This window comes from Nelumbo lutea, chromosome 3 (assembly GCF_056320005.1).
Source record: "Nelumbo lutea isolate HS-2025 chromosome 3, American lotus-T2T, whole genome shotgun sequence".
Taxonomy (NCBI): Eukaryota; Viridiplantae; Streptophyta; class Magnoliopsida; order Proteales; family Nelumbonaceae; genus Nelumbo; species Nelumbo lutea.
In genome coordinates, this window is record NC_142686.1 from 17,627,960 (window position 1) to 17,644,952 (window position 16,993).

The following is a 16,993-nucleotide window of genomic DNA, read 5'->3' on the forward strand; positions in this document are numbered from 1 at the left end:
CGAAAATGTTAAACAGATTTGGGATTTTTATTAATAAAGTATGTGATTTTCAAATAAGCTTGTGATTCAGTTATTTATTAGTGAAGTATAAAAAATGATAAACAAGTTTGGGATTTTTACTAAATGAAGTACACCTATCAATATATGTATTCTTGCAGCAAAAAAAAAAAAAAAAAAATCTATATATGTATTCAAGTGCCTGTAAACTACAATCCAATTTCTTTTTCTATTTTCTTTAGAAGCAACTAGGAAGGGTCCTTGTAACAACAATCTGTCTGTGTATATGAAATTGAAAAATTAATCTTAAGGCCCTGTTCGTTTTTTGGTAAATTATTTAATCGGATAAATGTATTTATCCATGTAAATGTTTTCTAGGAAATACTTATCCAAATAAATGTATTTATCCATGTTATTTTATCTTCCATGTAAATAAGACAATGACTATTTAAACCATAAAAATCTATTATTACAAGGGGCATTTTTGTTTTATTCAAGTGTTGACAACTTTTCCTCAAGGTGAGAAAGTTATTTACCCATCTAAGAGATGGGTATCACACTTTCTCTGATGCCCACATAAATATAAAAAAACAGAAAATTCTCAATCAATGGGAATCAAAATCCCATTCACCAAATACCCTCCTCTCAAAATCTAAAAAAAGAATGCCCCCTAAAAATTATCAATATTATCCAAACGCTTCACTTATTTTTTAGAGAAATTTTATTCTTGAAAAACAGAATATCAAATGCCACAATTATTCTTTAGGCACCCCTTGTTTTTTTTTTTTAATTTTGCACCATTCACCTTTGAACGAGTAACAATGCCAGTCGGACCAGACGCCCGGTCCCCTGGTTCCCTCGTTATTAAAAGGAGCCAAGGTCAACAATAAGAACTAGGGCCAAAGTTGTTGAGCCAAGGTAAAAAAAAAAAAACACACATTATCACTTTAAGTGGACGTTAAGAAACTTTTGAACCACTGAACAGAGTCTTTGGGGTATCGCTTGAGATTGTCATTGTAGTCCACAAAATAGACACCAAACCTAGATTTGTAGCCTGCTGTCCATTCCCAATTATCCAATAGCGACCACACAAAATATCCTTTCACATTACACCCATCTTCCCTGCATTATTCAAAAAAGAGGGGTGTTAGAGAGAGAGAAGCATGCATGAAAGGAGAAAGAACATTTTGGCTGTCCAAATTCCACAGCCTGGGCTATCCATAGGCGCTCTCCAGCTGACAACGTTAACTCACCCAGAGATGCATCCAATACTGTTAATGTGACAGTACAGACCCTTGGCAGCACAGATTGTTGAATGACTGCCCAAACCCTAAATTATCTCAAACCATGTCAAGAATAAGGGTCTGTTTGGTTTACAATTGGAATGGTCTATTATTCCCTTCACCTATTATCTATTTGGTTCACAATTCCAGTCCACAGGAACTGAAATTAAAATCTAAGTTACTTAGAATGGATTCTCATTTTCAAGATGAGAATGAGATTTGGATTTTGCCCAATTAAATTGGAATAAGAACGAGATTCTCATTTCCATTCTGATTTCTGATTTCTATTCAATGAAGCAAATGCAACTAATAGTTGCAATGATGTAAGCCAATAATCTGACCAACAAAGACAAATCTTTACCCGGAAAAACTTTGGCTGTTGGGATTTGGGAATAACAATAATAGTTTTGGTCCTTTTGGACATGAGACTTTATATTGGGTGTAGACAAAAAGAATAATTGTCCTTGATCCTATTTTGTTAAAAAAGACAAATAGGAGAGACTGTATGGGTTGATGTATTGGCCCCCAACAACCAAATCTAGATTTTCTCCAACCGATGCACGGCTAAAATATGTTATGAGGTTGGTGTGAATGCTCAATGAGGGAATCTGGACTACCAACAACTAGAATTTTCTATCTTTACTCATTTTGGTACGAATCTAATTTGCTTTAGGTTGAACTGGGTTTGAGCCATTAAGGCAATGTTTGGGAGTGTTTAAATTAAAAATAAGTGTTTATTTGAATAAGTATTTATTTGCATTTGGTGTCCAGTTTTTTGAAGTATTTATTTTTTAAAATAATCACTTATTTTATATTGGGTGTTTGGTAGTCTTTTTCTCTAATAAGTACTAAAATAAGCAATCATAATTATTTTGTCCTTCTCTTTTTTTCAAAATTTTAAAATATACCTTTTAAAAGCACTTTTATAAAAGTACTTTTACGAAAGCACTTTTAAAAAAGTACCCTTACGAAAACATTTTTATGAAGGCATGTAAAAGTACTTTTATAAAAATGTTTTTGTTGCTTTCATAAAAGTACTTTAAAAAAATGCTTTTGTAAAAATACTTTTATAAAGTGCTTTTATAAAACTGATTTCTTAAAAATGCTTTTATAAAACTGATTTCATAAAAGTATTTTCTTAAAAGTGCTTTCATAAAATCACTTTCTTAAAAGTGCTTTTGTAAAAATACTTTCTTAAAAGTGCTTTGGTAAGAATGCTTTCATAAAAAGACTTTTATAAAGCTCAACCAGGGATAATTTTGTAAGTGGAATTTAAAAATTCAACTAGGAATAATATTGGGAAAAAAATTGAATAAGTGCTTGTTGTATAAATACTTAGAAAAAAAAACTAAAAATTTGGATTTAAAAAATAAATCCTTATTTTAAAAATAAACATTTGTTTTGGACTTATTTCTTAAATACGAATAAATACCCAATGGACCAAATAAATACTTATTTTTAAGCACTCCCATCTCCAAAAACCAGATACTTGCTAGTACGTAGCAATTAATAATGCTACGAAGCTTTAAGACAGGATTAGTGGGAATAAAGGGGAGCAGTAATATAAACTCCATAGATCGTCGGGAGGGGCCCGCCACTCGGGTCAGGTTGGTTTTGGTGTGATTATCAGAATATGGTTTAACCCGGTCCCTATTTGGTTGAACCTAATTGCCTGCCATAATTAATTAAGTAGTTGATTACATACTTAATAGAAGCAAGCAAGTTTGTGAGGTAGTCGTTGTGATATTTGATCCTTTTCTCATCCTTAAGAGCATCTTTGATGGAGATTAAGGGATTATTTGCATCGTCCATCCCTGCAAAACCAAAAATAAATAAATAAACGTAAATAAAATAGAAAAGCCTTAAGTCCCATTGTCTCGATGTATTTAATTAAGACAAAATTATTACCATTTTCAGTGATAATGACAGTAGGATTTCCATACTTTATCTTGATGTAGTTCATCAATTTTCTGATTCCCTCTGGCACAATGTACAACCATACAGAAGATGCCTGCATTCACCAAGTATGTAATTAGAAATTTATGTCTAGTGTTTAAGCATCTAAGCTCTGATAATTAACAATTAATACTCGTTTAGTTTACCCGGTCTCCTATTGCTTTCCCAGACTTCCATGCTGGAAAGGAGGAAATAACAATGTTAGTCAAGTTCTAACTTCGAAGTTTGGTAAAAAAATACTATTAGGCCTAGTTTGTTTCCAGTGCAATCTTATTTACATTGGTCCAACACTACGGGAATACAAATATAAGTTTGATTTAAATTTTAAATGAAACCTGCAGCGAAGCAGAGCTCACCCAGAACCAAAAGTTAATCAGAATATGAAATACTCATTTACACTCTCTATTGTACTAGGGGCTCAGTTTGGAAGAGGAACAAATATAGATATAGAGTGCAAAATTTTGTATTTTGTATTATCTTATATGTATTTGTATTGTACCATTTATACTCTTTTCGAACTGAGTCAGTAATGGAATTACATTATAAATAAACCAAGGCATGCACTCAGGCCCTGTTTGGTTCGTGGGAATACGGGTTTAGAATCAGAATTGGAATGGGCTATTCCGATTCAAACTATTTGATTGAGCGGAATCGGAATCTCATTCCTATTCCTGCTGGAATGACATTCCCCTATTTGAGGGAATGACTATTCCCTGCCCCTCCCTTGGGAATAGACCTGTTCATAGGCCGAGCTGGGCTTTGCATATGTACCAATAGAATACACTTAGACCTGAGCCCGAACCTGGCCCAACCATTGGGCCTAGGTCTTGAGTCCGAGCCAAGCCATAAATTTGAAAAAAAATTATTTTTACTTTTTTATTCAATGAAAAAGTGTTTTATTTTTATTAAAAACCTTCAAAACTTAAAAAACAATAAACATTTCACTATTATTTGGAGAAAAAGAGAAGAAAAACAAAGAAAAAATATTATATATATATATATATTTTTTTATTAAATAAAATATATTTTTATTATTTAATATATATGGTATCAAGTCAGGCTTGGGCTTGGCCCAGGCTTTTTGAGAAAGCCTAAGCCCAACCCCAAAAAGTCGGGCCTAGTGCTTTAGGCCTGAGCCTGATCCTGCAGGCCTAAAAATATGACCAAGCCCAACTTATAACGGGTTCATCCCATCGGGCTACCAGCCCATGAACAGGTCTATTTGAAAATGAAATCTCATTCCATCTGATTCCAATTTTCATTCACATTCCTGTTTAAACTAAACAGACTACAGGAATAGATCATTCTAAATTCAAATTCTGATTCCAAAAGATTTCAATTCTGTTTCTGATTCCAATTCCAGCTGCAAACCAAACAGACCCTTAATATATATCTGCTGTTATGAAAAGGAATAAAAGGAAATAACAGAGTAAGAAAAAAGAGTGAAATAAGTAATTAAGGACATACGAAGTGTAATAGCACCAGAATCTGCCAAGGAGTCGTTCAGTACAAAACCGACTATATTAGTTGAGTTGTCTTTAGCGTAATACGTGGTGTAGTGATTTATGCCCACAAAGTCCAAAGACCCTTTAACTAATGCAGCCTCAGCTTTAGAAAATATTGGCAACCGGCTTCCAACTCTACTCCTCATTGAGCTTGGATATTCCCCATAAAACAGTGGTTCCATAAACCTGAGTAACAATTACTTAGATTATTTATTAGTGAACCAATTTTTTTTTTCCACATAACTCTTAGCCATATAAAATTACCAGCCAAACTGAAAATCTTGAGCTCTCTGTGCTGCTTCAATGTCCTTGGCAGAGTCTGTCATCGGTTCGAACCACATAACATCGAACGCTATCCCCACTGAACCATGTTGTTTTTGCTGTAAATATATAAGAGTCTAAAGTAAGCATCCAAAATAACTCAATCTGTCTGTGAATGTGACCAAGCTAATTGAGGGCTGTGTTGAGTGTTCGGCCTAAGCTTAATAAATGCAGCAGGGTTGGGCCAGTGGCCCATCGATTCTTATAAATCAGGGCCAGGAGCCCAATTCCATTTGGGGCTATGCTACCATTATGAAGCAGTTGGTTTAGAGTCCGAATCTATTTACAACACACAATCTCTGTGCACTAGTAACATTTTCCCATGTATAATACTATGTAGGTGAATGAGATATTCCCTATCTGTAGTTGCGATATTATGTGGGCAGAAGATCTGGAGTCATTGATTTGATTATTCTAGTATTTGGATTGTAATTTGGAATTGAACTTAGTGATTTACCTTGTATTTCTTGCGGTAGATGTCAGCCACGGTTGCATGGGAAAGGAGAACGTGGTGGCCAACAATGTAGGGCTCGGTTGCTGAGTTGCCGGCTCGACAGAAGAGCCGAAGAAGAATTGAGCACCGCCCCGGTGCCTGGAGACCCACATCATAGCCTTGGATGGCAAATGTGTGTGGCTCGTTGAAAGTAATCCAATGCTTCACTCGGTCCCCGAACTTCTGAAAACATGTCTCTGCGTATACCGTAAAATCCTTTCTGTATTTTTTGGTCATTTAGGTCGATATGAGGGAAGATACTTGGGCCATTTCATCACAAGTAATAATAACGGGAAGAACGAAAAAAACAAGGAAAGAAAAAAAAAGAAGGGAAGATCAAGTAGAGATACGTACATAATTTGGGGGTCGAGCCATCCCTTGTATTTGTCAGCCAAGGCTTGGGGAAGGTCCCAGTGATAAAGGGTTATATATGGGGCAATTCCTGCAATATGCAATCCCACGTCTTTGGTTTAGATACCAGAACAGAATTGGTTGCATTTCCTAATCAATTTGGGTGTGAGTGTACCTTTGGCTAGCAAGGCGTTGATGAGATTATTATAATGGTCGACTCCGGCCTGGTTTATTTCTCCACTCCCGTCTATTCATAAGACCAAATAACACAAAAAAGAAAACCTTAATCACCATTTAGATATATACACAAGGTTTTTTCTTTCTTTGTAAAATAAGGAGTTAGCTAGATTTATAGGATGAATTAACTCACTTGGGAAGATCCGAGACCAAGCGATGGAAAAGCGATAAACATCCATTCCCATATCTTTCATAAGCTGTATATCCTCCTATACTCCCATTTTACATCGCATTGCATACATGTAGTGATGTTACATTAGCAAACAAATATCATAATTATATATAATAGCATTGAAGAGGGAAAAGAGGATACTCACGTTAAAGCGATGGTACTGATCAACTGCAACATCTGCATTGCTGAAATCAGCTATTTTACCTGTACCAACATGGTGTATGATGAATCAGAGTGAAACAATAAAGTAAAAAGTAAAAACTATACTACACTTACCTCGGAATTTTAAATTTCAGTCCAGATTTATAATAATTCAAAAATTCTTCGGGGTTTTAATGAGGGGGCTGCAAAAAATATTTTTGAGAGGGAGTGCAGTTCAAAAATTTCAATTTCATCTTCTCAAATATGCCCCTGACCTCACCTATAACATCAATACCCGTCTATGTATTGACATCAATTCTAAGCTGACACCCATCAAATTCTACGTGGAACTAAGATAAGATTTGTTGAATGGACCAAAGGTCCGAAACAATAAAAACCCCGACAATAAATTGGTTGATCTACACAATCCGGTAGAATGCAGATAAGGTTAAATGATTCAACCATGGTTCACATAGTGAAACAGTCTAACCCGTCTTGCTGGTTCACTGGTTAGACTGCCCAGATTCTGTGAGGCGTGCATTGACTCATTCGGATGAGATTACCAAACCCGACTCACCCCGCCTCATGAACACTATTACACTGACACTATTTTTAGTGGATCTCATATATACAAGTTATTAGTCACATCAACAGGTCGAATTTGGCACGCACGATTCAGCCCAGGCTCATCTCTGTAAAATGTTTTAAAAATTGACCTAGGCTGAATCGTTTTTGCATCCGGATTGCAGGTCACTGATTCCATCAGTTAAATCAAATGGTTTAATCTATTCTATGTCATCATATAAATATATATTTTAAATATGTTATATGTATTTTATATTTTTAAAACAGTTTTTAATTTTTTATTTATAAAAATATTAAAAATTATAATTTGAGGCAAATTTTTTTTTTTTTGCAAAAATAATCGGACAAAACACCTATAACCCCTTTAGACATGTAGATCTTGATAAATTACCCAAAATAAAAAAAAATACCCCAATTAGATATCAAAATGCAAAGTTATGACTTCTAAAAATTTGTAAACATTGAATGTATTGTTGGGGAAGATGGGGTCACTGTAACTTAGGAGGAGAAGCTCTGAAGCACGTCTGAAGACACTGTCTTTATAACGTTATTTGCCCCCACTCAATTTTACTGAGTTTGTTGTTGGATTACAGGCAAATTCATTCCCAGGATACAATAGAGCCTTGGGCGAGAATCTGCAACCAGCAAAGTTGAAGAGTCTCCAAAGAAACCTTCTATGAGACTGTAGCAGACCGGACTGTGAGAGAGAGAAATAGTGAATTTCGAAATTGTTTTTTTGGAGTCTGATTCATGCTCCTTAAATAACTTGTGAAGAGGTATGAAGAAAATGTAGGTGCTGGTTTAGAGAAGGCACCTTGAACAGTCACAATTTAAAAAGTTGTTAACAGTTGGTGACTGTTAACTTTGAATTGTGCCTCTTGATCACACCCGATCGAATCGTGACCGTTGATCTCATCAATGGTGATCAACGGTCATCAACGTACCAAAACCAGAGTCGCCGATCGCAAGCCACGCGGGTGCGAGCAAAGTGCGCATCTAAAGCGCCTCATTGCGCCACACACACGCGTGCACACGCGCGCGTTGCGCGTTATCGAATCCTCATACTCTCCTCTACTAATTCTAAGGAGTGTAAATCAGCTCCTATTGAAATATTGAAAACAAAACTTATAATTTTCCAATGTGGGACAAGTTCAAAACAAGGTATTTGTAGGAGAAAAACTGATTTTTTCAAACAAGTGTACAGATGCAATTTCTCATGTAATTGACCAATCAAACCCATTGGATTTAATCTCTTATGAGATTAAAATTCAACAATCCCCCACATTGATTGATCAATTACATAGTTCTCTCTCAATCCAAACTACTATGACACAGTTATGCATACAAAAGGTGTTTATCAACTTAAACATCTTGTTAGTATAGTTATCTCAGAGCCTTGTCAAAGTTATTGGTGGTAAGACATTAAACCAGCTACTCTCAAGACAGACCGGAGACACCTATACACATAAAAATGTTCAGTCTCTGCAAGAGTTTCAAATTTTGCTCAGCACTGTTATGACCATGTGCTTCTTTCCTGGTTTCATGAACAATCCCGAGAGCAAACCCAAACCCTCATGAGAAGCGGCACCACTTCTATGTTCACATAGGTGAAGTTCCACTATGTGCTCCGTTATTTGACACATTTCAGAACTTCATTAAGAGTTTATCTCAACCTCTCAACATAACGGACATCACTGTTTATGTTGTGATGAGAAATTTCTCAATGTCAGTGCTAACAGTCACATTGCTGTAACTTGTTGTTACCCATTAAACCCAGCACTGATGGCTTTTCAGTTCAGGTTGGGTTACCATTACAGGTGACTAAGTAAATGGTTTTAATCTCATCTTTTTTATTGTCATTCTTACCAATTCTCTGGCTAAACCCTTGGTAAGAGGATCAGCCAAGTTTTTACTTGACCTCACATAGGTTATAGTGATGACTCCATCTTGAATCAGTTGCTGAATTTGCTCTAAGGTAAGTTCTTCAGCCTTGTGTAGAAGCTTCTTCCTGTAATCCTTCAAAAAGGGTGGAAGTTTGGCAATGATTGCTCCCACTTATAAAGATTCAGGAATGATGATGTTAAGAGATTGAATTTTATTGACTATCACCTGTAGTTCATGAACTTGCTATAGTATAGGTTTATGGTCGTTCATGGTGAAGTCAAAGTATTCTGCAATAAGATACTTATTCGTACCTGCTTCTTGCACCTTGTATTTGAATTCCAGGGCCTTCCAGACTTCTTTTGTTGATGTAAGTTCCTTATAGAAGTTGTAGAGCCGGTCTGATAAGGCATTCAGTATGTGTCCTCGGCATAGAAGTGAGTCATCTTCCCGTTTTGCTCTTTCCTTCTTTAGTTTCTCAGAGTTTTTGTCAATGCGTTCAGGAAGTGATTGCAGATTCGGGTCCAACAGATAGTATAGCTTCAGTGTGGTTAGAAGAAGATCATCTTGTCTTGCCATCGGCTGAAATTTGCTCCATCAAACTGGTCTAGTCGAACAAGATCTTGGTTCATCATCTTGATCGAAGTCATGCTTGCTTCCGCCTCCATTGCAAAATAACGTTTTAAAATTGTTGGAGAAGATGGAGTCACTGTAACTTAAGAGGAGAAGCTCTGAAGTGCGTCTGAAGACACTGTCTTTAGAACGTTATTTGCCCCAACTCAGTTTTACTGAGTTTGCTGTTGGGTTACAGGCAAATTCATTCCCAGGATACAATAGAGCCTTGGGCGAGAATCTGCAACCAACAAAGTTGAAGAGTCTCCAAAGAAACCTTCTATGAGACTGTAGCAGACCGGACTGTGAGAGAGAGAAATAGTGAATTTCGAAATTGTTTTTTTGGAGTCTGATTCATGCTCCTTAAATAACTTGTGAAGAGGTATGAAGAAAATGTAGGTGCTGGTTTAGAGAAGGCACCTTGAACAGTCACAATTTAAAAAGTTGTTCACAGTTGGTGACTGTTAACTTTGAATTGTGCCTCTTGATCACACCCGATCGAATCGTGACCGTTGATCTCATCAATGGTGATCAACGGTCATCAACGTACCAAAACCAGAGTCGCCGATCGCAAGCCACGCGGGTGCGAGCAAAGTGCGCATCTAAAGCGCCTCATTGCGCCACACACACGCGTGCACACGCGCACGTTGCGCGTTATCGAATCCCCATACTCTCGTCTACTAATTCTAAGGAGTGTAAATCAGCTCCTATTGAAATATTGAAAACAAAACTTATAATTTTCCAATGTGAAACAAGTTCAAAACTGGGTTTTTGTAAGAGAAAAACTGATTTTTTTCAAACAAGTGTATAAGTGCAATTTCTCATATAATTGACCAATCAAACCCATTGAATTTAATCTCTTTTGAGATTAAAATCCAACATGTATAGCTCGCGACCAGGTGACCGGTCGAATGGATCAATAATTGAATCGACCAGATCAAACAGTTCTTAACCAAGTCAACAATTTTTACCATACCGAACCGAATCTTAAATCTTGGCCAAGTGACAATTTGACCAACCAGATCAACGGCGGGTTAAAAACACTGTTGTAACCAAATTCCAAATTAAGGCTGATCGGATAATTGAAACGATTCATGTTGATGAAGGCCTTATTCGTCTTTTGGGGAAATGGAGCGAAAAAGTTCGCGTTCATGTTTCAATAACAGTGGATCCCACAAAAAGAACAATTCACAAGCAGTTCGTCTAAGACTTTCATTTGCATCTAGATAAATGGTTTATATGGATAAATGCATTTATCCGATTAAGTGTATTTTAGGAAAAAAAAAACCTAGATAAGAGTATTTATTTACTGTTCTTTTATTCCTAACATAAGACTGATGGATTTATTTCTTTTTTTTAGGACTTACCAACTTACTCGCCCCTACTTCCCGCAAAATGAATAATACTTTAGATAAATCAATTACTGATCTGCTTGAAAAATTGATAATGAGATAATATTATTTCTTTAATAATCTTACCTTTGTTTGGATAAAATAGTCATTATATAAGTTTACTTAGAGAATAAAAAAATATTAATAAATACACTTATTTAGATAAATGTTTTTCAAAAAAGTGCATTTACCTACATAAATGACTTATCAAAATGCAAACAAAACTAAAATAAAATGGAAAGAAAGAAAATACTATATTATTATTATACTAACGCCACATGTAATTAATCATGTGGCCTCCACCTTCACCATGCAAGCCCCACGAGAGATTCAGATGATATTCGAAACCAACCAACTGCAGAGATGCATGAAGAGAGGTGATCGAATTAATTATTTTCCTTGGCAAAAAAAAATTACCGAATGAATGGGCAAAAGTGTCCCACACGGTTTTTCCTCTGCCATCCTCCTCCACGGCTCCTTCGTACTGAATATATCAAAACAAAAGCAAATGTAAATAAATATTTTTTAACATGAAGATATAATAAACCATACTCGTTCAAATATAAAATGGAAAACTATAGATCAACATTCCAAATAATGGAGAACTGATCCAAATCTGATAAAAGTGGAACCGTATCTTTCCGGATTCTACTTGATCCGAATCCGGGGCATTTTTGATAGGTTTAGGAGTTGGGACTTGAGAATAAAAAAGGTTGATTCAAATGGGTTGGTGGGTGAGTGGATAAAGTATAAAAATTCCTACTGACGAAGACGATTTCAGACCTTTGTTTGACCTCTGATAAGAAAGCGTTTTGGACTCGGTCGCTGGTTAAATTTTCATGGATGTAATCAATCTTTGGAGGATTCAAATTCAAATCGAATAAAGAAAGAAAAGAAAATCAAAATCCACGAAATGAATGGGCCTCAAGTAACAAATAAGTCAAATAACAATCAAACCGAATTTCGGGTTTCGGCCCAGCCAATCTCCTGAGTGGACTGTGGACCAATCTAATGGCAGTTATTATTTTTTAGATGAGGAATATGTGGCAAGTCAATGAAGTCATAGGGAGTTAGGGACCCAGAACAAGAATTCAGCACAAGAAAACAATTGTCTCAATTACTATTGGTTTATTTATCTTTTTTTTGGTAATTAAATTTTGTTATTTTGAAAACTAAATGTGGTCTATTGATCTTCATTTCCAAAAATAAACTAATAGAATAGAATGAGATGTAAAATAGTCCTCTAAATTTCACCCACTAGAAATTAACCACTTAATTCTTTTTACCTGTTTTCATTTTTCAATAAACCGTTTCTCTAAAGATGTTTCCTTTTCATTTAGATGGCCTTCCGAATTCTACCCATGAATAAATTAGTTGGAGCTAGAAACCTATAATCCAGTTCTCTCAAACCCCAATCATGGCGGACTTTCAGGTGAAGATGGAGTAGGTTACGGAATATAACAATCAAACCACAAATTGATTAATATTTAAAGAAACAAAAAAAAAAAAAAATTAAGAGTTTACAGGGATGATGAAACTACGGTAGTTCTTTTAACTTTTTAAGTAGTGATGAATTCGACTAATAATCTTTGAAGGAGTTCAAAAACCAGAAATGTTTTTAGATATAACGAATGCCCAACACTGAACAGATATATAACGAATCAGATGAGTGAACGGAACAAATAGTGAATGAAAGAAAAAAGGACATGAGATGAAACCAACCTGGTAAGCTGAAGAAGCAGTGCCAAAAACGAAACCTTTTGGAAAACTTGCTCTGTTAATCTGGGTAACCTGTGAACAATAACCGCTCTGAATCTCTAAACCCAGTAGAAGGAAGGCAAAAACAATGCCTTCTCCCAATGAGAAACCCATATCTTCTGAGAGAGAGAAAGAAAGAGAGAGAGAGAGCGAGCGAGAGAGAGAGAGAGACAGAGAGAGAGGGTTATCGTGAAAGTATGGTGTTACGGCTGGAGTGATCTGGATTTATAGAAACAGACAGCCCAGAATTTGGAGGGATGGAGTGGTGGGGACTTCGAGAATTGGGTTGTTGAAGAAACCGAAGGTGACGGTAGTGGCGCTAGTGATTAATAAAAGTGAAGAATCATTAAAGGCGATTTCTCCTTTCACACATATTTTCTGGCCTGTTTGGAATTTGGATGTTGTTGTTCCAAAAAACGTTGATGCGGGATTGAGATTCAATCGGTGCAAAGTCCGTTCAAACAACCTTCTTAGTCTTGAGAATATTTGTCTATGAAATAAAGCATAGAAATATCGAGATATTTCCGACGCAAAGCTGTACAGTGTTCGAACGGGCGATGGATCGACAATAACGAGAAACATTGGTCGCTGAACAATTGGCCGACCTTGAATGTGAACGCGCTACAATTTGCAATAAAAAATGATAAAAATCAACTGAGTGTGATGTATCTTGCATTTATTGCAAAGAGTAGCATGTTTATTTTTCAACAGGGGTCTCCAAAGTTTTTGTGACCACAGTAGCAATTAATGCGACATCCACAATTAACTCTTCCCTTCCAATTTTTTTAGCAAATTACGCTCAGTACAAATGCAAATTAGTGAATGACCCCTTATTAAGTACCACGAAGTTAATTATATACATATGAATTAATATAAATAGTTTTTATTACCATTTTCTATTATTGTTTATAAGCTATTATTTTTTAAGATATTCATACAGGTTCACATAAATTGATTCTTATATGTCAACTTCGTAAAATTATATGGGTTACTAAATTCAATTTGAACTATTTATTATTTTAATTTAACCATTCTTATTATTATTATTATTAGTTTATTTTAGTATTTAATTTAAATTTTTTGTTATATAGTAATAATATTAACTAAGGGTCTGTTTGGCTTGCAAGAATAGGGGTCTGGAATCGGAATTAGAATGGGTTATTCCCATTTCAACTGTTTGGTTGGGCAGAATCAGAATCTCATTCCCGTTCTTGTTGGAATGGCATTCCCCCATTTGAGGGACCCTCACTTGGGAATGAAATCCCACTGATTTTAATTTCTATTCACATTCCTATTTGAACCAAACAGACTATGAGAATGGACCATTCCGATTCCGAAGGATTTTGATTCCAATTTCGATTCCGATTCAGACTACAAACTAAGCAGACCATAAAATTGTAATTATTTAAATATTTACTTAAAATATATTTTTTCCAATTGAGTATACTTATTATATAATAGATTTGTTAATTCATATTTTGCATTTGAGAATAAACATTAATGATTTGGCTTAACAATTTTAATGACTGTTAATAAATATTGATTCTTATTTAAGGTTTAATTAACAATTTTAATGACTATTAATAAACATTAATGATAACTGATGATTGTTACTTCGTTTTTTATTATTTACTTAATTAAGTACTTGATAATTTTTATTATTATTAATTATTTTTATAAATAATTGATTGTTATTATTATTTACCTAATTCAGTAATTTTCAGCAAGTAATTATTTGATTTAATTTGATTTTTTTCATTTTTTGTAATTATTTATAATAGGCATTTAGGGTCGGCACTTTACTTGATTTAAGAGACTTAACCATGTTTTATCTAGACAATGACCCCGTCTAAGTAAGGGGCAACTACAATATCTATTAATTTGAAATTTACTATTTAATAATAAAAAAAAATCAATGTCCTATTGAGCCACCCACCCCCAAAAACATATCAATAACTTTGAAATCATTAATCTATTTATAAAATAGTAAAATTAGATGGATGTTTACAACAATATCACCAATACTCCAATAGTACTTAATATTTAGGGATATATGAATGGATAAAAAACATTTAAATGATATCTATTCAATGAGGCAAAAAAGGAAGAAGATCATTCAAAGAATTGCTAAGAAAAACAATCCATGCCAAACAACATTTTGCAGATGCATCCATCATCTAAAGTAAGAGATGAAAAACATATGACTACAATCAAATCATCATCATGTATCGCTACAATCAACAGATAATATAATTAGGACTCCAAAGCCCATCAAACAAGGGAAACATGAAAGAAAGGAGAATAATGGGACCATTCTAAGTATGGAAGTCACCTCCAAGTTAGGTGGTAACGCTTCCTTTGGTCGATTATGAAATTTAAGTCTAATTTCCCCATAGTGCACGTAGACTTGCTAGAATTTATCTTTTGGAAAAAGGTAGGGAAACCTGTGGATAACCTAATGGTATGTTTGAATTATAGGAATTGAGAGATCGAAATAGGAAATGTAGGTTGAAATTATAATTTTGGGCATGTTGACATGTCAAATTCAAATAAGTTAGAATACTCATAGATTTTTAGTTCATTCATTTAGTGTTAATTTGAATATTTTTTTATTCCATGTCTTTATTAAGTAAAATAGATTAATAATATATTAATAGTTATCAATAATAATAAAATAATAATAATAATAATAATAATAATAATAATAATAATGATGATGATGATGATGATGATGATGATGATGATAACAATAATAAGTATATTATTATTATGATTATTATTTACTAATAATATATTCTTATTATGTGTGTATTGATTTTTAAATCAATAATATTAAATTGTTATTATTATTATTATTATTATTAGTAGTAGTAGTAGTAATAGTAGTAGTAGTAGTAGTAGTAATATTTATTATGAAGTAATTAATTTGCTATAATTACGATTTTTAGTTAATTCTTGAAATAGTAATTGCTTTATAATTCTTTTAGTTAACAATAATAAATAATTGAAAGTTTATAATTTAACTCTCACTAAATGAAATATTTTTTTGGAGAATAATAATAATTACTTATAATAATAATGTAAATAAGTAACACTAATTAAATATCTATAAAATAACTAAAATTAATTAATATAAATATAAAATTATTATATCCCAATTAATAATTAACATTATTAAAATACTTATTAATTAACATTCCAAAGTAATTATTGTCATTGTTATAATTAAGGAATTAATTATCAGTAAGTAATTATAATCAATAATTAATTTTTATAAAAAATCATTATTATTAGTAATAATTAATTATAATTATTGATAATAATAATATAATTAATTATTTCATATAAATGTATGAATTATAATTTTTGATAATAATTCTAATATAAATAATTAACATTAAATATTTATTTTTAAAATAACTAATATGAGTTAATATAAATATAAAATGATTATCTATGAATTATTAATTACCATTATGAAAATCTTTATTAATTATCATTCTGAATTAATAATGAGAAATATTATCAGCAATTAGTTAATATCAGTAATTAAGTATTAGCAGTAATTATTATCAGTAATTAATTATTATTAGTGAGATATTATTATTAGTAATTAATAGCTGAAATTAATTAATTAGAAGTTATTAATTATTATTAGTACTCCCTCTGTTGACTCATCATCATCGTCATCATCAATGACAATAACTTGATAAATACATAATTTGATAAAAATAGGTAAATATCATTAATTTATTTTTAATTTTTATCTTTTGGAACTGAATAAGAAAAAAATAAAATGGTTAGTATTGCAAAAGAAAAATTATTTGGATTTTTGAAAAAAATATTGAACATAAAAAACCAACTATTCAAAAATAAGGTAGTTAATAAAAGAGTAATTAAAATTATTCAGTAAATAATAATTTCAAGAAAGTAAAATTAATAATTAATAATCTATCCAAATTAAAATGGGTAATTTCAGCAAATAATTTTAAATAATTAAGTTTTGCTATTAAAATTTTTAATAATAATTAGTATTATTAATAGTTCTATTAATAATATGTTAATAATTATGAAATCAGTAATAATAATAAGTATGCCATTATTATTAACTAATAATATATTATTATTATGTATGTATTGATTTACTACTACTACTACTACTACTACTACTAATATATTATTATTAACTAATAATATATTATTATTATTATTATTATTATTATTATTATTATTATTTTATTTTTATTAAGTAATTAATTTGTTATAATATGATTTTTAGTTAATTCATAAAATAATATTTGCTTTTATAA

The 16,993-nt window shown here is 32.8% G+C and overlaps 1 protein-coding gene across 2 annotated transcripts; it reads right to left on the bottom strand.

Moving 5' to 3' along the window:
- Positions 1-672: 672 nt before the first annotated feature.
- LOC148863280 (beta-glucosidase 40-like) lies at positions 673-13,224 on the bottom strand. Of its 2 annotated transcripts, XM_088980016.1 has the most exons (13): positions 12,648-13,224; positions 11,343-11,409; positions 6,461-6,519; positions 6,277-6,352; positions 6,082-6,153; positions 5,910-5,997; positions 5,520-5,775; positions 5,006-5,121; positions 4,704-4,927; positions 3,383-3,414; positions 3,189-3,291; positions 2,986-3,094; positions 673-1,119 (listed from the first exon to the last, which is right to left on the bottom strand). In XM_088980016.1, exons 1-13 carry the CDS (start codon positions 12,795-12,797, stop codon positions 945-947), a joined length of 1,527 nt encoding a protein of 508 aa, XP_088836142.1. In that variant the 5' UTR covers positions 12,798-13,224; the 3' UTR covers positions 673-944. The 2 variants fall into 2 exon arrangements, with proteins under 2 accessions (XP_088836142.1, XP_088836140.1); XM_088980014.1 differs by lacking the exons at positions 11,343-11,409; positions 12,648-13,224 and adding an exon at positions 9,237-9,547.
- Between the last annotated feature and the right edge of the window lie 3,769 nt (positions 13,225-16,993).

Excerpts from the sequence above, each read along its gene's own strand:
- LOC148863280 (XM_088980014.1), bottom strand. The coding sequence starts at position 9,501 with ATGGCAAGACAAGATGATCTTCTTCTAACCACACTGAAGCTATACTAT. Across the intron at positions 3,292-3,382 it reads GGAAAGCAATAGGAGACCGG|GCATCTTCTGTATGGTTGTA; the intron begins GTAAACTAAACG and ends TGGTGAATGCAG. Across the intron at positions 3,095-3,188 it reads TGTCATTATCACTGAAAATG|GGATGGACGATGCAAATAAT; the intron begins GTAATAATTTTG and ends TTGGTTTTGCAG.